Genomic DNA, 21,508 nt, shown 5'->3' on the forward strand with positions numbered 1-21,508 from the left:
CTTTCCGTTCATAAAAACAGCAGCTTGAGAAACGTATATACCTATGGACTTGCATCCATCAAGTTCAGCCTCTCTCACAAGTTCTGTTTCTGCTGTTGATCCCTCTAAAACAGCATTTCCAAATTGATGTTCTGCGGAAAGAATAAAACTGGGGCACTTATGGCCACTTGAAGGGTATTGCTGAACAGGGGCCGGATAAGGCGCCCTTTAAGAGGGCGGCCCTGAAGTATCGGATGCTGGGAAGAAGCGTCAGTCCTCCCAGATGATCGCCGCACTGGAAGGAAAGAGTCAGCGGTGGGGAGTTGGCTGCTGCCAACTCCACAAACCAACCTCAGCCAGCAGCACTCTAAACAAAGCCACTCTACTGCAGGCAAAAGGTATGCTAACAGGAGGATGGCTGCAAATATAAACATTATGATGTGTGTGTCTGTGTGTCAAGGTGTGTGTATGTATCAGTGTGTATATCTGTGTGTCAAGGTGTGTATGTGTCACTGTGTGTATCTGAGTGTGTGTATTGGTGTGTCATTGTGCGTATCTGTATGTCAGTGTGTACCTGAGCATGTGTTTTCCCCCACATGTTTGTATCTTTATGTATATATGTGCCAGTGTGTGTATCTGCCACTGTGTGTGTGTGTGTCTGCATGTCAGTGTGTGTATCTGTGTGTCAGTGTCTCTGTCAGAGTGTGTGTGTGTATGTGTGTATCTGTCAGAATTTGTATCTGAGTGTATGTGCCAGTATGTGTTTCTGTGTGTCAGTGTGTGTATGTATGTGCCAGTGTGTATCAAGGTATGTGTATGTGTCATTGTGTTTGTATCTGAATGTCAGTGTGTGTATCTGTGTATGTGCCAGTATGTGTACCTGTGTGTGTGTTTCTATTTATTAATGTATATGTATGTATGTGGCAGTGTATGTGCATACATCCCAGCAATCAAACACCAACACAACATACTAGTAAAACCCCTGCAGACACAAACATGACATACAAAGACACCCCTGAATTCCAACTCCAAAATTATATACAAACACTCAAACTCACCCTTCACTAAAACTAATACTACAGACAAATGTACATCAGCATTTAAAATGTAACACTACATCCAAACGTACCTCTGCACGCAAATGTAAACATTACATACATACATACACTCTCCTGTATTAAAATGCTAAAATTATACAGTTACACACAGAAGCACACCTGCTCCTAAGGACTACAATTTGTTTACTATCTGTAGAAATTAGTATATATATATATATATATATATATATATATATATATATATATATATATATATATATATATATATATATATATATATATATATATACATATATATACATATACACACATATACACACACCCCAAAAATTATTTTTGCAAAAAACAGAAAACATTACGCTTTGCTAATTAAAAGGTTTGTGCTATGGCGCCACAACATTTTTGCGGTTCCACATTGTTGGTCCATGGGAAGAATGCATTGGGAAGCCCTGCTCTAAAGCAAGGGCAAAGAAAGGGTTTTGTCCAAATCACTTAAAAACTTATAGAAGTTTCAAAATGTCTTTGTTTATACAAAATCTAATTATATTCTAAAACATCCCCCCTTCCCACAATAACACACACACACAAAACAATCTAGCCAACTGTGTCAGTGAGTTTGATCGACTGCAGGATTAAAGGGGGCCTTGTGAGCAGCAAATGTTGGTGTTTGCCGCTATAAATCATTCCCTAGGATGCTGTATAGCTGTGCAGGGAGGGGCCCTGTCAAAGTACGCTCTCTGCACAGTCCACCTCACACACTAACATCCACTGGGATGCAGTGGGCTGGCACTTCTGTGTGAAACCAGAGCTAGCTGGTTAAAGTTTACACTTCATAGAACAGGAGAGCTGTGTTACATTGTATATAGAAACTTAGCCATGGTTCTAAGGATGAATGTGGGATTGTGGACTCTTCTTAAACTTTGCCTCCTGTGCCAGGTGGCATGCTCAGTGAATTTCTACCATCACCGCTATGAAGACCTGGTCAGAGCCCTTTACAGCGTGCAGAATGAGTGTCCTTATATCACCAGGATATACAGCATTGGAAGAAGTGCTCAGGAGAGACATCTCTATGTCATTGAATTCAGTGATCAGCCTGGAACCCATGAACTGTGTAAGTACTGCACTGACTGATCTAGATATCCACACACAGACATGGGGGGCACCTGCCTAGGGAAACTGCAAACTGTACTGCAGATCTGTTTATTTGGACTTATTTACAAACAAGAACAGAGAATGTCTCTGCTGCTGCTGTGGAAGTACATCTCTCTATGAGGCTAGAGTTGTAGGAGTTGTACTTAAACAGTTTCTAAGAAAACTACCTGTAAAAGCACTTACTTTATAATTGCAAGTCAGTGTTTGTGTGTTCTAATTAACTCTTTCATTACAGCAGATCGATTGCCTGGGACCCTGGTGCTGATGAGGTTAAATCTATAAACACACAATTTTTTTTTTTACAAGGACAATATATATATATATATATATATATATATATATATATATATATATATATTATTTTTTATTTTTTTTATTTTTTTTACATAGTGCCACACCTGTTGTATTTCACCTGACCTTTCTTTATGTGTTATATGTGATTAACTGCAGATTTTCAAAGTGAGAGAGGAAGCAGTGCATGGAGGGAACATGTGTTTTTATTGATAAAGGGCCAAATGTACAGAGAGACATTCTGGGATGAACTGCTAAATGAAGAACCCAATGGAATAATCCTGATTCAACATAGGCTTGCTCTTAATGCATGTGTCTCATTGAGGGGGATGTTAAAGTCACAAGCAGTAGTAACAAGCTGTCATCAGTAACTTTGTTGAAATATTCTGGTTGAATCCGAAATTTGTTAAAAAAAAATGTACAGAATTACTGATTTTTTTTGGAAGTTTTTAGAGGGAAAAGAAATAGCACATGACTTGCTATTTTATTTGCAGTCATTTTTGCCCCGTTATGCGTCAAATCATCTTTTAATCTACTTTTTAGAATTCTAAAAGAATAGATTTATGGGAATCTGCAATGTACAGTTTTAGGAGCAAACAGATATGTCAAAAGTTGTGTGGGGGTTATCTGAATTTATTATACCAATAACTTAGTACTATGTGCCAAGAGCAAAGTACGTAATTCATTGGAAAATATTCTAAAAATTATAGGTACTGCTTTTGCATTTATAGTTTGCCCTGTTATAAAAATACTTATGTAATGGGATTTACTGAGATTTAAAGGCCAATGGTTTTATTCACTAAACATTGAACTGCAGTGATTTGAAAACCTAACTGCAAAAATTCAGATACAATAGCCAAGGTGGATAATAGCTGTTCAACGTTTACTGAATACAATCTCAAAACATGACCGCTTAAAGGCAACAGTTGGATCACAAATCATTTGAGATCAATTGACTTTGAGGACACAGAATGCCAAAGTTGAGTTATGCCATGACTGCCCCATTCAGACTCCACGTTGGAAAAACAGTAAATTGTAGCCGGACGTAGCTGAACTCATCAGCTCACCATACCCAACATTAACTTCATGAAAGTCAAAGTTACAAAGGATGTAATGGCTAACCGGAGTGCTAAAAGAGTCACTAAGTTGAAATGTCAAGTCCACTCAATTACCATTTCTCTTCTTGGTTTTCCTATAAAAATAATCAACGTGTACATGTATTCACCCTACTCCAATTCTTTTCCATGCTACATTGATATTTACAAGGATGGATGGAGGTGCTCAAAACCTGTATCTCCATTTACATATGGTGAAAAATCACACTGAATTATAATTGGTATGTCTGTTAGTTCACAGTTTTTTTATGAAACCTACAGCTGCTTTAATGAAAAAAAAAAAAAGGCTTTAAAAAAAACCCACAATATCCTTAGAAAAGCAGATTGGAATCTGCACGTTTTTAAATGACTGGCTGTCAGACCATACAATGGTGCCTGTTAGTTTTTGTTACATGATTTTAAAGGTTCCCTGCTCCCCGTTGATACTTACTAGCTGAGGAATTGTTTCTCTAGTATAGTCATTGTGTGAATATTTGTGCCTGGAGGGGATATTGACAAAGCAATTAATGCACTCACTACTGTGTCTATTCTAATGGTTACCATTCATTGCAGTTTGAAACTTGGTTGCATTCTATTATTGATCATTGTCATGCAGACGTCTAGACCAGTGGGTTTCAAAGCAGTTCCCATGCACCTTCCAAACAGTTGAGGATTTAGGGATTTCCCAATTCTGTTCCATTGCCAAAGGAAAAACATTGCGACCCTTGAGGGTGGAAACTGTTTCGAAGGCAATTGATGCATTTTGTGATTTCATTCAGATCCTGATATTAAGGGACATATCTTAAAATGAATGATGTAGTTGTTTTGCTAACGGGGATCCCGTTAGCAAACTGCATCCACTATAATAAGATGATTCGTACCATGAAGTTATTACCGAAACCCAGCAAGAAGCGAAAAATAATTGAAACTGCCTTTGCTCAGGCCGCGTATCTATTCTTGAATGCATGTAAAGTGGCACATAGGATATGATTGCTGTCCCACTTTTTTTCCCCAGCCTTTGGGATGTAGCATTTATTTACCTCAAAGCCAACACAATCATGGATCTGAATATGGAAAACCTGCCTACAGCCTAAGGAACCCGTGCGCAGACAAACACACACACAAAATACAGCTTTATATTTTACAAGGCTACTTACAATCACCTGTCATGGCAAACAAATATAGGGATTCAGTTGTACCATATGGCTATATTGTGTTAAGCCCACCACTATGTCATAGTACCCCAATATCGGTGGGTCCTACACTTATTTTAACATGGGATATAAACATGCTGACTGCAATAATTACTGTTTAAATTGCTTCCTGGCACTCTCCTCAAATGTATGTGTATATGTGGTCACTTTAAAAGGGTACCTATAGTGGATGAGTGAGGTGCTCAACACAAAGGGAATCTTGAATATGCCTACAGCCATCAGAAGTGCACAAACCTAGTACTTTTTAACGTTTTTATTTAGTCAACTTGGTAACATTTTGATCCACTCAGGCCCTTTATCATGCCTTTCATGAAAGGTATTTTTTTTACTTCTAGGCAGTAGTGAGTGTATGCTGGTTTATTTTCTTTGAATAAAAATATACACACAAGGGCCAGATTGCCGGGAGAGAACAGTGTAAGTAGTAGTAGAAGTAACTTGTAGCCAGGGCCGGCGCTACCTGTAAGGCGACCTAGGCAGCCGCCTAGGGCGCAACTTAGCAGGGGGCGCCAGATCCCTGCACCCGGTCATCACCGGTGCGTCTCCTCATGCTGCGGCCCCTGAGCGCTTTAGCATGCCCCAGGCGGCGCAGCACTGCTGTGTGTCGGCGGCCGGATTTGAGTGACCGGCAGGAGGGAAGCGCAGAGCGCTCCCTCCTGCCGGTCTCTCAATGTAGCGTGGCCGGGCGGCGTGGAACGCGGGACAGGTACCTCTGTTTCCTGTACCCGGCCGCCGGAGTACTGACAGGAAGTGCTCACTTCCTTTCAGTCCGCCGGCGGCCGGGTACAGGAAACAGAGGTTCCTGTCCCGCGTTCCGCGCCGCCCGGCCACGCTACATTGGCAGGAGGGAAGAGGCAGAGGAGGGTAAGGACCACTGGGGGTGGAGGGAGGGGGGCAAAGGACCACTGGGGGAGGAGGGGGGGAACTAAGGACCACAAGGGGGGTGGAGGGGACTAAGGACCACAAGGGGGTGGAGGGGGAGGGGACACTAAGGATCACTGGGGGAGGAGGGGGGGGACTAAGGACCACGGAGGGAGGGGGGACACTAAGGATCACTGGGGGAGGAGGGGGGGGACTAAGGACCACGGAGGGAGGGGGGACACTAAGGACCACTGGGGGAGGAGGAGGGGGGACAAAGGACCACTGGGGGAGGAGGGACACTAAGGACCACTGGGGGAGGAGGAGGGACAAAGGACCACTGGGGGAGGAGGAGGGACAAAGGACCACTGGGGGAGGAGGGGGGGACTAGGACCACTGGGGGAGGAGGAGGGGGACTAAGGACCACTGGGGGGGAGGAGGGGGGACTAAGGACCACTGGGGGAGGAGGAGGGGGGACTAAGGACCACTGGGGGAGGAGGGGGGGACTAAGGACCACTGGGGGAGGAGGGGGGGACTAAGGACCACTGGGGGAGGAGGGGGGACTAAGGACCACTGGGGGAGGAGGGGGGGACTAAGGACCACTGGGGGAGGAGGGGGAGGGGACACTAAGGATTGCTGGGGGATCAGGGGGGGACTAAGGACCACTGGGGGAGAAGGAGGGGGGACTAAAGACCACTGGGGGAAGAGGGAGGGGACTAAGGACCACTAAGGGGGGAGGGGACTAAGGACCACTGGGGAGGAGGGGGAGGGGACACTAAGGATCGCTGGGGGATCAGGGGGGGACTAAGGACCACTAGGGGTTTGCCAGAGGGAGGACCACTAAGGGGGGAAGAGGGGAAGGACCACCAAAGGGGGGGAGGGAGGACCACTAAGAGGGGGAGGGGGGAGTGAGAAGACCAACAAGGGGGGACTGCAGAGGGACAGGGGGCCAAGGGAGAACACTGAGGGACAGGAGGGAAGGGGAAATCACTAATTGACAGGAGGGGAGAGCACTATTAAATTTTTTTTAAAAAAAATAAAGGGCTGCTCCCCTCTCAATCCCTATCCTACCCCACAAACCCTCTCTTTTACACTGCACACATACACAATTCATCCCCACACACACACAGAAACATACAATGCATCCTTACACACAGACACACCCGAAACACACAATGCATCCCTTACGCTCACAAACACTCATTCTCTTACACACAGAAACAAAATGCATCTCTTACACACTCAATGCACCCCTTACAGACACACACTGCATTCAATTACATACACAGACACACCTTGCATCCCTTACACTCACACACATCCAGAAACATACAATGCATTCCTTACACGCAACACACACTGCATCCACTATACACACACACTACATCCCTTACACAAATTGGTATCCCTATACACTACACTCTATAAGAACGCACACATTACATCCTCTACAATAACACATAAAACATCCCCTACACACATACACTCCACTACCTGTGAGAGAACTCATGGGTGGGCCATGTAGGTCGATTTATGTGTGGGCATTGTAGGCATACTCACGGTCAAGCCCTGGGGGCCCAGACCTTGAGCTGTGTAAGGGGCCCCAAAAAATGGCACTGCTTCCTGCTCTACACCAGACCTGTGGAGCCAGACTGAGCCCATCATCAGCCTATTGTCCTCATCTGGTGGTAAGTAGGCAATCCAATATATTATTAGTGGCACTAATCTCTAATTTACCTCACATTAAATGGATACTATAGTTACCAGAAGCACTACAGCTTAATGTAGTGGTTCTGGTGTCTATAGCCTGTGCCTGTAGGCTTTTTAATGTAAACACACTGTCTTTTCAGATAAAAGACACTTTGTGCAGACTGACGTTGGCCCATATGGCAGAGCATATGAGCGGGGCATTGTGATGTCCCATGGTGGGCAGGACATAAGGGGGGGGGGGCGGCAATTAGTTTTTTTGCCTAGGGCGGCAAAAATCCTTGCACCGGCACTGCTTGTAGCGGTGCCCTTATTTCTGTGATGCTTATGGTTTTTCCTTCTTCAGAGACAGAAAATCATTCCCAGTAGTGCATAGGGTTCCTGGACTCCTGATGTGAAATCAGTTAATCACAGCCATGATCCCCAAAGGAAACACTATAATTAGATAATTGAAATCCTATCTAGAGCACATGAATTTCACATGCTGCTGGGCAGTACTTTCAAACCCGGCCTGGTAGAATGTAGAATTCCTTCGACACCGTGTAACCAATATGCATCTTGACAGTTTTCTGGTATCTGAAGGAATCGTGGCTCTCAGACTATGACCCACAATTTGCACTGCACATCTGATCCCTTGCACTGTACATGTGCAAATACGGTTTGTGAATCCAGCGAGTAAAAGGCCACAGCCTGAAAATTGCAAGAGAGTGCATATTATAAGATGAAGCAATTTTATAGCCTAATATTTGATGCAATAATGTATCCTTCTGTTAGAATCACTCAATCTATTGATTCTGTGCATGTGTGGGGAGCTCTTTTAGTAAGAGGGACAGACTCCTGGGTATAGTGAACTACATTCTGTGGCCAATGGCAATGTAATTACTGTTCTCTTCAAGTGTTTTGATACATTCTTAGTATATGCCCCAGCAGCTACACTTACAAGGAATGGAGATAATACCAGCGTGTTCTACGGTTGAAGATGCTAAGATGCTCCCTTTTTAAAACAAACAAACAAAAATAATTGAAATTACAAATTTATCTCCACTTGCCCACATGTATTAGGAAGTCTCTTTCCTTCCATTGAGCTAGGCCCATGCTAAATTCTCTGAGGGCTGAATTGTTCATGTCAGTTGAAGGGACACTATAGCACAACTTAACTATCTTAATGAAGCAGTTTTGGTTTACAGATCATGCCCCTGCAGTCTTGCTGTTCAATTATCTTTTATGTAGGCGTTAAATCGCTTTGTTTATGTAGCCCTAGTCACACCTCCCTGCATGTGACTTACACAGCCTCCCTAAACACTTCCTGTAAAGAGTCTTCTAATGTTTTCACTTCCTGTATTGCACATTCTGTTTAATTTTTTAATTTCTTATCTCCAGCTCTTATAATCGCTTGATAGACCCTGCATGAGCTTCCTGTATGTGATTAAAGTTTACTTTACAGAGCAGGAGACACAAACTTTTAAAGTAAGTTACATCTGATTGAAAATGAAACCATTTTTTTCATTGTGTCAGTCTCAGCCAGGGGAGGAGTGGCTAGGGCTACATGGATAGAAAAAAAGTGATTTAACTCCTAAACGGCAGTGAGACTGCAGGGGCATAATCTACACTGAAACTACTTCATTAAGCTAAAGTTGTTTGGTGACTATAGTGTCCCTTTAACTTTTCGTGCAGACCAGGTGGGGCCCATTCACTAAACATCCTGTTATAGCAAGCTGGCCAAAAACACACCTTTTGGTTTATCCCTCAACCTTTTCCATTTTCTCAAACTGGGTTTAATGACCTACATTTGGCAACATATTGCAATAAATAAGGATCTGAGGTAAACAACAGATGCTATAAATACAGGGAGTGCAGAATTATTAGGCAAGTTGTATTTTTGAGGATTCATTTTATTATTGAACAACAACCATGTTCTCAATGAACCCAAAAAACTCATTAATATCAAAGCTGAATATTTTTGGAAGTAGTTTTTAGTTTGTTTTTAGTTATAGCTATTTTAGGGGGATATCTGTGTGTGCAGGTGACTATTACTGAGCATAATTATTAGGCAACTTAACAAAAAACAAATATATACCCATTTCAATTATTTATTTTTACCAGTGAAACCAATACAACATCTCAACATTCACAAATATACATTTCTGACATTCAAAAACATAACAAAAACAAATCAGTGACCAATATAGCCACCTTTCTTTGCAAGGACACTCAAAAGCCTGCCATCCATGGATTCTGTCAGTGTTTTGATCTGTTCACCATCAACATTGCGTGCAGCAGCAACCACAGCCTCCCAGACACTGTTCAGAGAGGTGTACTGTTTTCCCTCCTTGTAAATCTCACATTTGATGATGGACCACAGGTTCTCAATGGGGTTCAGATCAGGTGAACAAGGAGGCCATGTCATTAGATTTTCTTCTTTTATACCCTTTCTTGCCAGCCACGCTGTGGAGTACTTGGACGCGTGTGATGGAGCATTGTCCTGCATGAAAATCATGTTTTTCTTGAAGGATGCAGACTTCTTCCTGTACCACTGCTTGAAGAAGGTGTCTTCCAGAAACTGGCAGTAGGACTGGGAGTTGAGCTTGACTCCATCCTCAACCCGAAAAGGCTCCACAAGCTCATCTTTGATGATACCAGCCCAAACCAGTACTCCACCTCCACCTTGCTGGCGTCTGAGTCGGACTGGAGCTCTCTGCCCTTTACCAATCCATCCATCTGGCCCATCAAGACTCACTCTCATTTCATCAGTCCATAAAACCTTAGAAAAATCAGTCTTGAGATATTTCTTGGCCCAGTCTTGACGTTTCAGCTTGTGTGTCTTGTTCAGTGGTGGTCGTCTTTCAGCCTTTCTTACCTTGGCCATGTCTCTGAGTATTGCACACCTTGTGCTTTTGGGCACTCCAGTGATGTTGCAGCTCTGAAATATGGCCAAACTGGTGGCAAGTGGCATCTTGGCAGCTGCACGCTTAACTTTTCTCAGTTCATGGGCAGTTATTTTGCGCCTTGGTTTTTCCACACGCTTCTTGCGACCCTGTTGACTATTTTGAATGAAACGCTTGATTGTTCGATGATCACGCTTCAGAAGCTTTGCAATTTTAAGAGTGCTGCATCCCTCTGCAAGATATCTCACTATTTTTGACTTTTCTGAGCCTGTCAAGTCCTTCTTTTGACCCATTTTGCCAAAGGAAAGGAAGTTGCCTAATAATTATGCACACCTGATATAGGGTGTTGATGTCATTAGACCACACCCCTTCTCATTACAGAGATGCACATCACCTAATATGCTTAATTGGTAGTAGGCTTTCGAGCCTATACAGCTTGGAGTAAGACAACATGCATAAAGAGGATGATGTGGTCAAAATACTCATTTGCCTAATAATTCTGCACTCCCTGTATAGGTATTTTATTTTGACAACAAAAGGCAGTAGAATTCTTTAGCAGATTAAGTTTGTTTCTCTCAGTTTCATAGCTAATCCACAGGGTCACAACTTTCAACTAACGCGTGCTTAATTTATTGTTCTCCAGTGGAGCCGGAATTTAAATATGTTGGAAACATGCATGGCAACGAGGTACTCGGAAGGGAGCTACTTATCCAACTCGCAGAGTTTCTGTGTGAAGAATATCGGAATGGCAATGATCGGATTACCAGGCTAATCCAGAATACAAGGATACATATTCTGCCGTCGATGAATCCAGATGGGTATGAAGTGGCTGCAGATCAGGTACTTACAAACCTCATATTTGACATTTGCAAACATAGTGTGGATTTGACTCTTTTAATTGAATTTATTTATTTGGCCAGGAAAATAACTGGGAAACAAAGTTTCAATGATATTTTCTCACAATTGATTTTCTGTCCGGTGCAGTGGGGCTGTATGCAGTTTGCAAAATTTATCAATAAAATTTTACATTCTTTAAAGGGACACTCCGTCACATACCAGTACAGCGGTCTTGAGCATGCAGAAATTACAATCGCATGATTATTTTCATTCAACTTCGATGACGTTGATAGACTTAGAAAGGGCTGTGGGTGTTGGGAAGAGAACCTTTTTGTCAAGCTATCCAAATTGATTGTGCAATATAAATAAATTAAAATATATATAAATAATTTTAAAAGTGTGTCATGCCCATAGATTCTTGGCAGCATGACCGTGAGCTGTGCCTTTGATAACCATGTTTATGTATTTGCATGAATGGTGCACATTGAGTTGGTTATAACCTACTTATTTGTTTAGTGATATACTGCATTCATCCTCTGACATGGGAAGGTTTAGCATCACGGTTTTATTTTTTCCTATTTTATTACATTTCTCATAGAATGTATCACTGTTGTGTGGAATGTTAAGTATGGTAAAGAGCGAATTTAAATGCTTTATTTATTTATTTATTTTTTAATTCTTTATTTTTGCTGTGCATGCAGTAACAACAGGCTTGCAGAGCCACAACAGCAACTGCAGTCTTTTTCATAGTATTTTACAGTGTGGCAGATTAAACAGCAAATTTCTTAAGAACAAGAAAGTATCTGACTTTCGAACATCTGTAGATTGCTTTAAACATACTAAACTAGACAGGCTTATGGTTGATTTCGTTACGTTAAGATTATGTAGAGTATATGGCATTACATTCCTGAGGAGTACAAACATTTATACATATGCCAGGATTATAATTGTTTGAATTCTTGCTTTAGGGTAGAAACAAGCAAGGTAAAAAGCATTGTTTAACAGGCTTATGGCATAGATAGTTACTGCACATATTGTTGTTGGGTTAGCATAATGCACTTGTCAGGAAAGAATATGCAGAGGAGTGACAAAGGGTGAAGACAGGACATGTGCAATCGTAATTTTAGCAAAGTTATTCAATTAGGTTCATGCTAGGCTTGTCAATGTTGCATGTTATGTTACACTTATGCTAAGGTGTAAATGACTTAAAAACATATGTGAGAGACATTAAAGGCAGTATCAACAGATAATATTAAACTTTAAAGGTTAGAGTTTAAAGTTTCCACCCCAAGGAGATCCCATGTCAGCCAGGTGAGGATCAGCGTTTGTATGCCAGGTCCTCCTTTTTTATATACAGTGAGGGTAACTTTTTCAGGATCAACGGTTAGGTGACTGCTTTAATACTTATAGACTCTTTGAGTGCTCATGGAGGAGGGAGATGGTCTCGTTGTGGGTAGTCCAGTCGGGTGCTTGCTTTGGGATGTCCCAGCAGTTTGTTAGGTGCAGCATGGCGGCTATGGGTGGTCAGTCCTTGTGTTGCGGCCCCCTTGTGGTGAGCTGTGCGGTGAGGCAGGTTAGGCCGGTGTGCGGTAGGGTTGTCGCACTCTGTTATTGTTAGTCCCCGGCTTGCCAGGTGTTCTTGCTGCTTCTCTTTGGTTATGCTTGTGAGGTCTCGGCACTTACTCGCTGGTTCCCGCTGAGATCAAGTCTGCAATCTGCTTGTGTGGCGTCAGGGTAGATGGGTGCATCCAGCGAGACTCGCATCTGTGCTGCTTGCCATGAGGTCTCGCCATTTTGGAAGCGGCCACTATGTACTGGGTCTGCTCCGTCGCTGTTCCGAGTGCTGATGTTGTGGCACTCCGATGGGCCTCAGGGTGGGGACCGGGATCACCCCCGCCGGTCCAGAGGGAGGGGGAACAGGGCCAGGCTCGCCTAGTCTCGCGTTTCTGCCTTACCACCGGTGGGTAGGATAGCTGGGCGGCGGCCGTCCACCCCGCTCACCGCCCGAGCGGCCCCCATCCTGTGCGACAGGAATCGCCCCCCCCCCCCCCCCCGAGGGACTGGAACTTCGCAGCTAGCCTCTCCTCGGGACCAGGGTGGCTTCTTACACCGGGTAACAGCTGCCGGTCTCCAGGTAAGCGTTAGGTTGATATTTAGGAGCTTAAAATTGGAGACTTTTACAGGAGCCACTCCAGTGTGCGACCATTCAGCCTGGCGGTCCGGCCACGCCCCCTTTAAATGCTTTATTAAATCTAAATTTTAGTTGCTCAGAATAATTTTTATTGTTCAGCACAAGTGTTCAGTTTCCTTAACACTTGGTTAAAGGGACACTCAAAACACCATAACAATCTATTTCCTTGTGTAGGGTATGGTGTAGGGAAGTCCTCTATCACTGCAGCAATTTGGTCTGCCTCTTTTATGATCAACACTAAAGCAGACATTTTAGTGTCCCCCTTTGCCTTCCACATTCCTTCTCTCTGGTCTGCACAGAAAATAGGAGCATCCTCGCCTACAGTTGCAGTCGTTTTATGGGGGGATAAAGATGTGCAGACCCTACTTCCAAAACCACTAAATGGACCATTAAATGAGATCAGACCCATAGACCAGAAATTGCAGTACATGCATGAAAGTACAGCAGTGATGAGGACTCATAGTGGATAAAGAGCAAGGAACTGAATCAAATATCTGCCCATAGTATTCCCTGTGGGCCTCTGCACTCCAAGTGGAGAAGTCATCTTTGGGGACCTTGGTAAATGTACAGGGTGGGCCCAAATTCAGAGTAGGGTTTGAGAGGTCAATAACCTTTGTTAATGAACCAATTTCAATGATATTACATACAATGAATGCTTAGCGTATGCAGATTTGTTGGACTAGGTACAGAAGATGACATATTCTAAATGAGTTCCATTTGGAATCTTTCGATTGCATTGTTCATAACATTAGTTCATGTTTGAGGCTCACATACACCCGCTCCTTCAGATATCCCCACAGGAAGTAATTGAAAGGTTGGGTGAACCGATTACTGTACCCGCCACAAAAAAAATTACCAACAAATACGTTATTTGCCTTTCAAATCCTGATCTTAAATGTTGCCCACCCTTTATTTGCAGAGACCTCTAAAAGGTGACACAGCGGCTTTAAATTCATATTTTTTTTATATTTTAGGTGATGTAAATATATTATTTAAAAAACAACAACTCAGTTAAGCACTAGACTAATGCATGGAATATGAACGCAGATTTGTGTTATGAAAATTGTCTGAAACACGCACATTTACAAACTCAGCTGAAAAGACTTTATTTTGCTCTATAAAGAGGAAGAAATTGTAGCCCTACCAGACTATAATCCTTGTGGATGTTTTGCTGCAAAATCCAACAAATTTGCTTCTTCGTTTCCAGCACTAAGGGTAACCAAAATAACTGTAATCAAAATTACAGAGTGACTTTTTTTTTCAATTGAAAACTAAAAACAGACATCCAATGAAAAAAAAACACTAATGTTCATGGCTTTGGCTTGCATTGAATGTTTGGTTATTCTTCACAATGGGAGACTTATATACAAACTCTCCTTTCAAACACAATTTTACCACATGACAGGAGGCTTCATATTTGCATATCTTTCTTTACTGAAAACTCCAGCAGCATAGAAACAGTAACAACCAATCAGAGAAAAGATATGGTGCCCATAAAAGGCCCTGTCTATGACATCACTTCCTCTTTCTTTGCTGCTCCAGCCTCAAACAGGTCAGAGTATTTTTTACCTCTCTAATATTCTTATTTGTTTGTACTTTACTATCATCATTGTACTTGATATTTCTATTTCCTTGTACTTTGTATTCCCCTGACTGCCTAGCCTGTCTCCCTGTTCCCCCTTTCTCTGTGTGCCTCCTGCATTTATTTGGTAGTGTTTGCCTTTAATCCCTGTTTCTGTTTCTGGCGGTCCGCGGGTGTCGCGGCTGCAATCCGTGCCGTGCTCGCCGCGAGGACCTGCCCTGCGGACACTACTGGGGACTGTGTGGGGACGGGTGGAGGCTGTCTTTGCTGTTTTTTTTTTCTCACCCTGACTACCTATAACCTGTCCCTTTCTCCTTCCCTTATTCAGTTCCCCTGCCTCATCGGATTTGTTATCTTTTTTGATTTATTGTGCTTGTATATTTCGGCCCGGTGGTCCGCGGGCGTCACGGCTGTCCGTGCCGCGTTCGCCGCGCGGACCTGCACTCGTTACATACAGGGGCTGGGTGGGGACGGGTGGGGGGTAGCCGGGGTTGAGTTCTCCTTTTTTGCCGCGTTTTTTCCGGCCCGCTCGCGGCCGCGAGCGGGTAGTTCTTATTCACACGGCCGGCGGCCATCTTGGATCTCGCGGCTCGCGAGACCCGCGACGGCCGCCCTACCTTCACACACGGCGGTCTGGGAATCACCCGACCGCCGCAGCGAACTTGGGGGATTGCCCTCAGGGCAATTTTTCTCCCCTAACTGCATCTATCTCTGGCAGTTGGATTACACTGAGTAAATAACCCTTGCAGAGCAGGGTAACAAGCAGGCAGTATGAGGCTTTAGAGAACATACTGTATACCTTTTTATTGTGGCTCATAAACATATTGCCTTTTTTAACCCCTTAAGGACCAAGCCTCTGGAATAAAAGGGAATCATGACATGTCACACATGTCATGTGTCCTTAAGGGGTTAAGCACCTTAAAATATTCTCTGTATGTTTGTATGTTTGTTTTTAGTTTTTATAGTAATTAAAATAAACTTAATTATTGGCATAATTCTAACAAGTTATGACTTATGAATGGATGTAAACTATCATTGGTTCATTATCTGCCCCTATACTGAGCATACTACTTAAAGGGTCCCTGCAGGGCAATATGAAATATTACATCACCCCTCAGGGGATTTGGCAATACTATACCCTCCAAAGGGAAGATCATATTAGTTACCCTACACAGGGTCATATTATATTACTGTACCCAAGGGTGCAAGCTGATGTGGGTGTCCTCTGGGTATTTTTTTCATGGCACACCACCTGGGGTGACCCCCCAGATATGCATGCAAGGTCATTCATAGACCATAACATTGATGTGGGTGTCCTCTGGGTACTTTTCATGGCACACCACCTGGGGTGACCCCCCAGATATGCATGCAAGGTCACTCATAGACCATTACGTTGATGTGGGTGCCCTCTGGGTATTTTTCATGGCACACCACCTGGGGTGACCCCCCAGATATGCATGCAAGGTCATTCATAGACCATTACATTGATGTGGGTGTCCTCTGGGTATTTTTCATGGCACACCACCTGGGGTGACCCCCCAGATATGCATGCAAGGTCATTCATAGACCATTACCTTGATGTGGATGCCCTCTGGGTATTTTTCATGGCACACCACCTGGGGTGACCCCCCAGATATGCATGCAAGGTCATTCATAGACCATTACGTTGATGTGGGTGTCCTCTGGTTTACCACGGCACGCCACCCGGGGTGAACCCCGATGGAATACAGGAAGTCCTATGCCTCAACTTTATCACTGATTACTGCATACATATATGGATGTTTAAACACTGCCTGGTAGTTTTTACATTAAAACAACAGTACCACCTTGCTGGATACGATTTGCAGGCAGGATCATGAGTGAACTGAGTGTATTGCGGAGTACCCTTCACAGGGATACATATCTGTACAGTTACTGTACCTGGCGTACATATTGAACGTGGGTGTCCTCTGAGTAAATTTTCATGGCACACCACCTGGGGTGACCCCCAGACATGCATGCAGTACTTGTAAGGTGCCAACAAGTATAATGTGGGTGTCCTCTGAGTTACCATGGCACACCACCTGGGATGACCCCAGTCGAATACACGTGGGCCCTGCGGCTGCAGGCCTTATGGAGACAGGTCCCACGCGCTTCTATAATAAGCCTGTATAGTTACATCCGTGCATACAGCTCGGGCGTGCATTTATGAACTCGGCTAACCGGACTAGCACTACCGTTCAATCGCGCCTACGCCACAGCTCCCAATAGCCGGATTAAACTAATGGAGGTGACCCCTCTACACTTGACATGAGTATTTCATACACTCAGACAATCTGATGCAGGCAATTCAAGCCGCTTTACCTGGGTGACCCCCAGTGCTACCAGAAGTCTAGCACCCCTACGTGCTGACCCTCAAACACTACTCCCACTGACTACCACTATTTCCCAACAGGACGAGAACGGGTCATGGAGAACACTCTCAACCCCTAGGACTTCCAGGCACTGATAAACGACGCAGTAGCGGCCTCGGTGGAGAAGGTTTTCTTGTTATGAGCTCTGCCCCAAACTGCTTGCTGAAGACCTCAGCAGCAAGGTAGCGTGGCCGAGCGGTCTAAGGCGCTGGATTTAGGCTCCAGTCTCTCTGGAGGCGTGGGTTCGAATCCCAACCCCGCGACCTTTCATGTCAAAACGGCAAGGGAAGGGCTCCAACCCCCCTGCCACTAAGGTCTAAGGCAAGTCGCCCATCGAACAGACCAAGTAGATGGAACACTGGGAATCCACGACCCTGTCCACCACAATCTTCCGACAAAGAAGACTACTATCCACCACGCAGTTGGACATACTAGATCACTCACACGAAGACAACTCGCCATCTGAGGAAGGGGAACGTGAGAACGACTAGTTTTCGGCCCAGAAGCACAAATCCTACTATTTGACGGCGGGAACTTACCCACCACACTAACTTTAGCCCAAACCTCGCTGAAGCAAATCCTCCACACCCCTTCGGGGAAAGGTGTTTTTGGGAGGACTGGTCGGTAGCGGAACCGAACCACCAACCGCTTCATCTACTAGCGAGTCAACCTATCACCAAGGGTATCACGCGGTATACAAACGCTTCAGGATAGAGAAAATCAACCTTCTACTAGACCTCCTGAACGATAACGACTGGTTTACACATCTGGACCCCGAGGACACATACTTGTCAATATCCGCTACCCTAAACTACCTAGTTTTCCTCCGATCCCAGTGATGAGGACTAACACAGCAGTTTACGACTCCGTGGTACCCACAAAGCTACTGAAGCTGGTGAGTGCTCATATCCGCGAATTTGGATGTGCGATGTCTCGTGTACCTGGAAGACTTGCTGACCCTTTGCGAATCCAGGCTACGTTTGCGGTCAAATTTGACGTTCACGTTCTGGACTCCACGGGTTTTTTGGTAGTACGCAGACAAATCGACTCCCCCATCTGTGTCGGGTCAGTTCCTCGGTTTCGACATCGGCTTGGAGAACTACGTTCCGCGTCGGTCCAAGCTCAAGATCACCCATATACGGATGGATATCGGACACGCTCTAAGGTTGGATACGATTCCTCTCAGAATACTCACCGTTTTGTGGGATCCCTCTCCTCCTCTCCTCCTCCGTACAATCGATATTCCCTGGCCCACTACACTACAGGGCCATGCAACGACTGCTGACTAGATACGTACACGCCGATCACTCATGCGACCACTGGATCCCACTGTCGGCAGAAGTGAGGACGGAATTCCGATGGTGACTACTTCACTTGCAAACTTGGATCGGCAAATCGATCTTTGACTCTTCCTCCGGATGCGTAGTGGTGGATGAACCCATACAAACGGACCCAACCGCTCTCCACAATGGCAAGGGTGCCTCGATACAGACGCACACACAGGATATCGCTCCTGCTCATGACACCCCTCGGACAATGCCAACCGTGGTTCCCGGATCGCCTGGGGGCGTCTCGCGGAGACCCTCTACCACTCCCTACCTTCCCTCTACTTTTGACAGGACCGCAAGGGGAAGCCCACTCCTTTGTCATGGAAGGACGACTGGCACTAGTGGACTGGACGATTTCAGGGCCTCCTGAAATGTCCACGACCTATTGCACCAACTACGACCTCTGATGGGACTCAGACTCCCGGCACCAGGATTGACTATATTTCTGCCTGATCGGCCTGGAGTGTTTGGTGGGTGGAAAGGGATTCCGATCCCTTTACCGCACCTGCCCCACTGATCCTTAACTATCTGTCACACCTGGTCTCATTGGGGCGGTCATATCAATCCCTCAACGTGATCGGATCCGCCATATCGGTGGCGCACGTTCCAGTACAGGGCGGACCAGTAGGTCAAGATCCACTGGTTTGTCGGCTACTACGGGGTACCGAGTAAATCGAGACCCGGCACCCAAGTATTCACACCTCTGGCAGGTGGATGTGGTGCTGTGATTCCTTGGGGGAATAACAGGAAAATCCTTGTTTGTCACTGAAACAACTTTCAGCCAAACTAGCCCTCTTGTTATGCCTCGTCTTATTTAGACGGGTGACGGACGTTGGGACTTTCGATATGGATGTTTTTTCTCTATCACACCAGACGGGATTACCTTTACCATATCAAGACGAACTAAGTCCAATTCATCTTCGGTGTCATACCCATAATTTGTGTCAGACACCAAACTAGGTGCGGTCGGAACGCTAATGGGGTATACCGAAATCATTCCCCCTTTGTATTCATGCGACGGGTCTACTCCTGACTTCTTACGTGGAACTTCATGGAGAGATGTCTACCGCTACACTGGCCAGATGGATCCGCTGGCTATCGCATCTAGCGGGCGTCGAACCTTGTTTCGGAGCCCACTCGGTCAAGGGAGCGGTGGCCCCACAAGTCCTTTTCGGACGACGCTTCCCTAACCGACATTATACGATGCGCGGTTTGAGCGCGAGAGGGTACGTTTAGAACGCTCTATTTCGGCAAACATCTCATACTTCCTTCACACTGGTCAATTCTAAGCTTTAAAAATGCAAATATGAAGCCTCCTGTCATGTGGTAAAATTGAAGATTATACTAGCTTTAGTGTACTAATAATCTTAATTTTAGTAATGACAGGAGGCGAATATTTCCCACCCTATAGGATCCCTCCCATGTTTTTCTCGTGTTTAACAGAATATGCCCTCTATGTTCAGGAAGGTAAGTACGTTATGGTTGTATGTTTGCTACTTAGATATGTGGCTTGAGAGACTTGTATAGGTTGAATAATTAGACATGTACCTTGAATTATGTTGTGTTTACAGATTCTTAAATATCATTGCTTTAGAATTAATATATATTGATATGTTACTCATTCTAGTATCCATTGGTATATCAGATTCTTAATGTTTATTGTATGCGGACAAGCTACCACGCCAGAGTCCTTTCACCTTTTCTTTTTCTTACAGCGTGAACGTCTTCTCATCAAGACAAAGACTCACCTTCCATAACTCTACATCACGGAACTACTGGAGTTGATTATTCTAATATGTTGTGTAACTGCTGACGTAATATGATTATGTTTATTGTTGATATTTATTGTTTCGCTTCAAAGAAAGAGGAAGTGATGTCATAGACAGGGCCTTTTATGGGCACCATATCTTTTCTCTGATTGGTTGTTACTGTTTCTATGCTGCTGGAGTTTTCAGTAAAGAAAGATATGCAAATATTCGCCTCCTGTCATTACTAAAATTAAGATTATTAGTACACTAAAGCTAGTATAATCTTCAATTATTGTGACATTCTGCAATCTTGTAATCTTATCACACAAGGGACAATACATTGTAGGCTAATGAAGAAACCTACTCTAAAAAACTGTAATGGAAGAAAAATTCAATGAACACCACAGTTTTTATAGGCCTGGAAGATATCTGGATTTTGCTGGTGCACATACTGCGCACATATATAATTTTGACTTCATAGCGTTATCCTTTTATGAGGACAATGAGATGTGTTTCTGGGTGGCAAAAATACCAGGGGCTTTAGTCCAAGGGCAAATTCTACGCCATCACCTTTATTGACTTAAAGATCTCCATACAGCCTGTCTTATAACCAGGATCTCAGACCTATACTTATGCATGTCACACCAAGCTTTATTAAATTAGCACCCTCAGCATTAACCTTAAACTAGCAGCACTAAACCTGAATTACGCTGTATAATTAAAAGGGATAAGGTAGTCGCCAAAACAACTTTAGCGTAAAGGACACCATAGTCACCAGTACAACTACAACATATTGTAGTTGTTTTGGTGAGTATAGTATGTCCCATCAGGCTTTTTAATGTAAAAACAGACAGCCACTAGGGGTGGTTCCTGGGGCAGTGCTGCACAGTGTGCTCTCTGCATTGAGACACTGAACTTTAAATCAATGCATCTCTATGAGGAAAGTTCAGTGTCTCCATGCAGAGGGTAGAGACACTGAATGGTAGTGTTGCTCACTGTGCAGCACTGCCCTAGGAAGCACTTCTAGCAGCCATCTAAGGAGTGGCCAGTGGAGGTATCCCGGCCTAGGCTGTAATGTAAAAACTGCCTTTTCTCTGAAAATACATGCTTTCTTATACTCATATAAATACAATAAGCTGTCGTTCTGGTGACTCTAGTGTCAATTTAATGAAGCAGTTTTGGTGTATAGATCAT

At 44.2% G+C, this 21,508-nt stretch overlaps 1 protein-coding gene and 1 non-coding gene across 2 annotated transcripts in view; both read left to right on the forward strand.

Annotated features, from left to right (window-relative positions):
• The first annotated feature begins 1,765 nt into the window (after positions 1 to 1,765).
• CPN1 (carboxypeptidase N subunit 1) overlaps positions 1,766 to 21,508 on the forward strand; it is a 58,384-nt gene continuing 38,641 nt past the window's right edge. Inside the window, exons 1-2 of the mRNA XM_063434152.1 lie at positions 1,766 to 2,148; positions 10,879 to 11,075. Coding sequence (XP_063290222.1) covers positions 1,914 to 2,148; positions 10,879 to 11,075 — 432 coding nt within the window. The 5' untranslated portion in view covers positions 1,766 to 1,913. The remainder of the gene's footprint in view (positions 2,149 to 10,878; positions 11,076 to 21,508) is intronic.
• Positions 17,420 to 17,504, forward strand: TRNAL-UAG (transfer RNA leucine (anticodon UAG)). The gene has a single exon. It is a non-coding gene; the product is annotated as a tRNA-Leu (tRNA).

Source organism: Pelobates fuscus, chromosome 10, assembly GCF_036172605.1.
Source record: "Pelobates fuscus isolate aPelFus1 chromosome 10, aPelFus1.pri, whole genome shotgun sequence".
Classification (NCBI taxonomy): domain Eukaryota; kingdom Metazoa; phylum Chordata; class Amphibia; order Anura; family Pelobatidae; genus Pelobates; species Pelobates fuscus.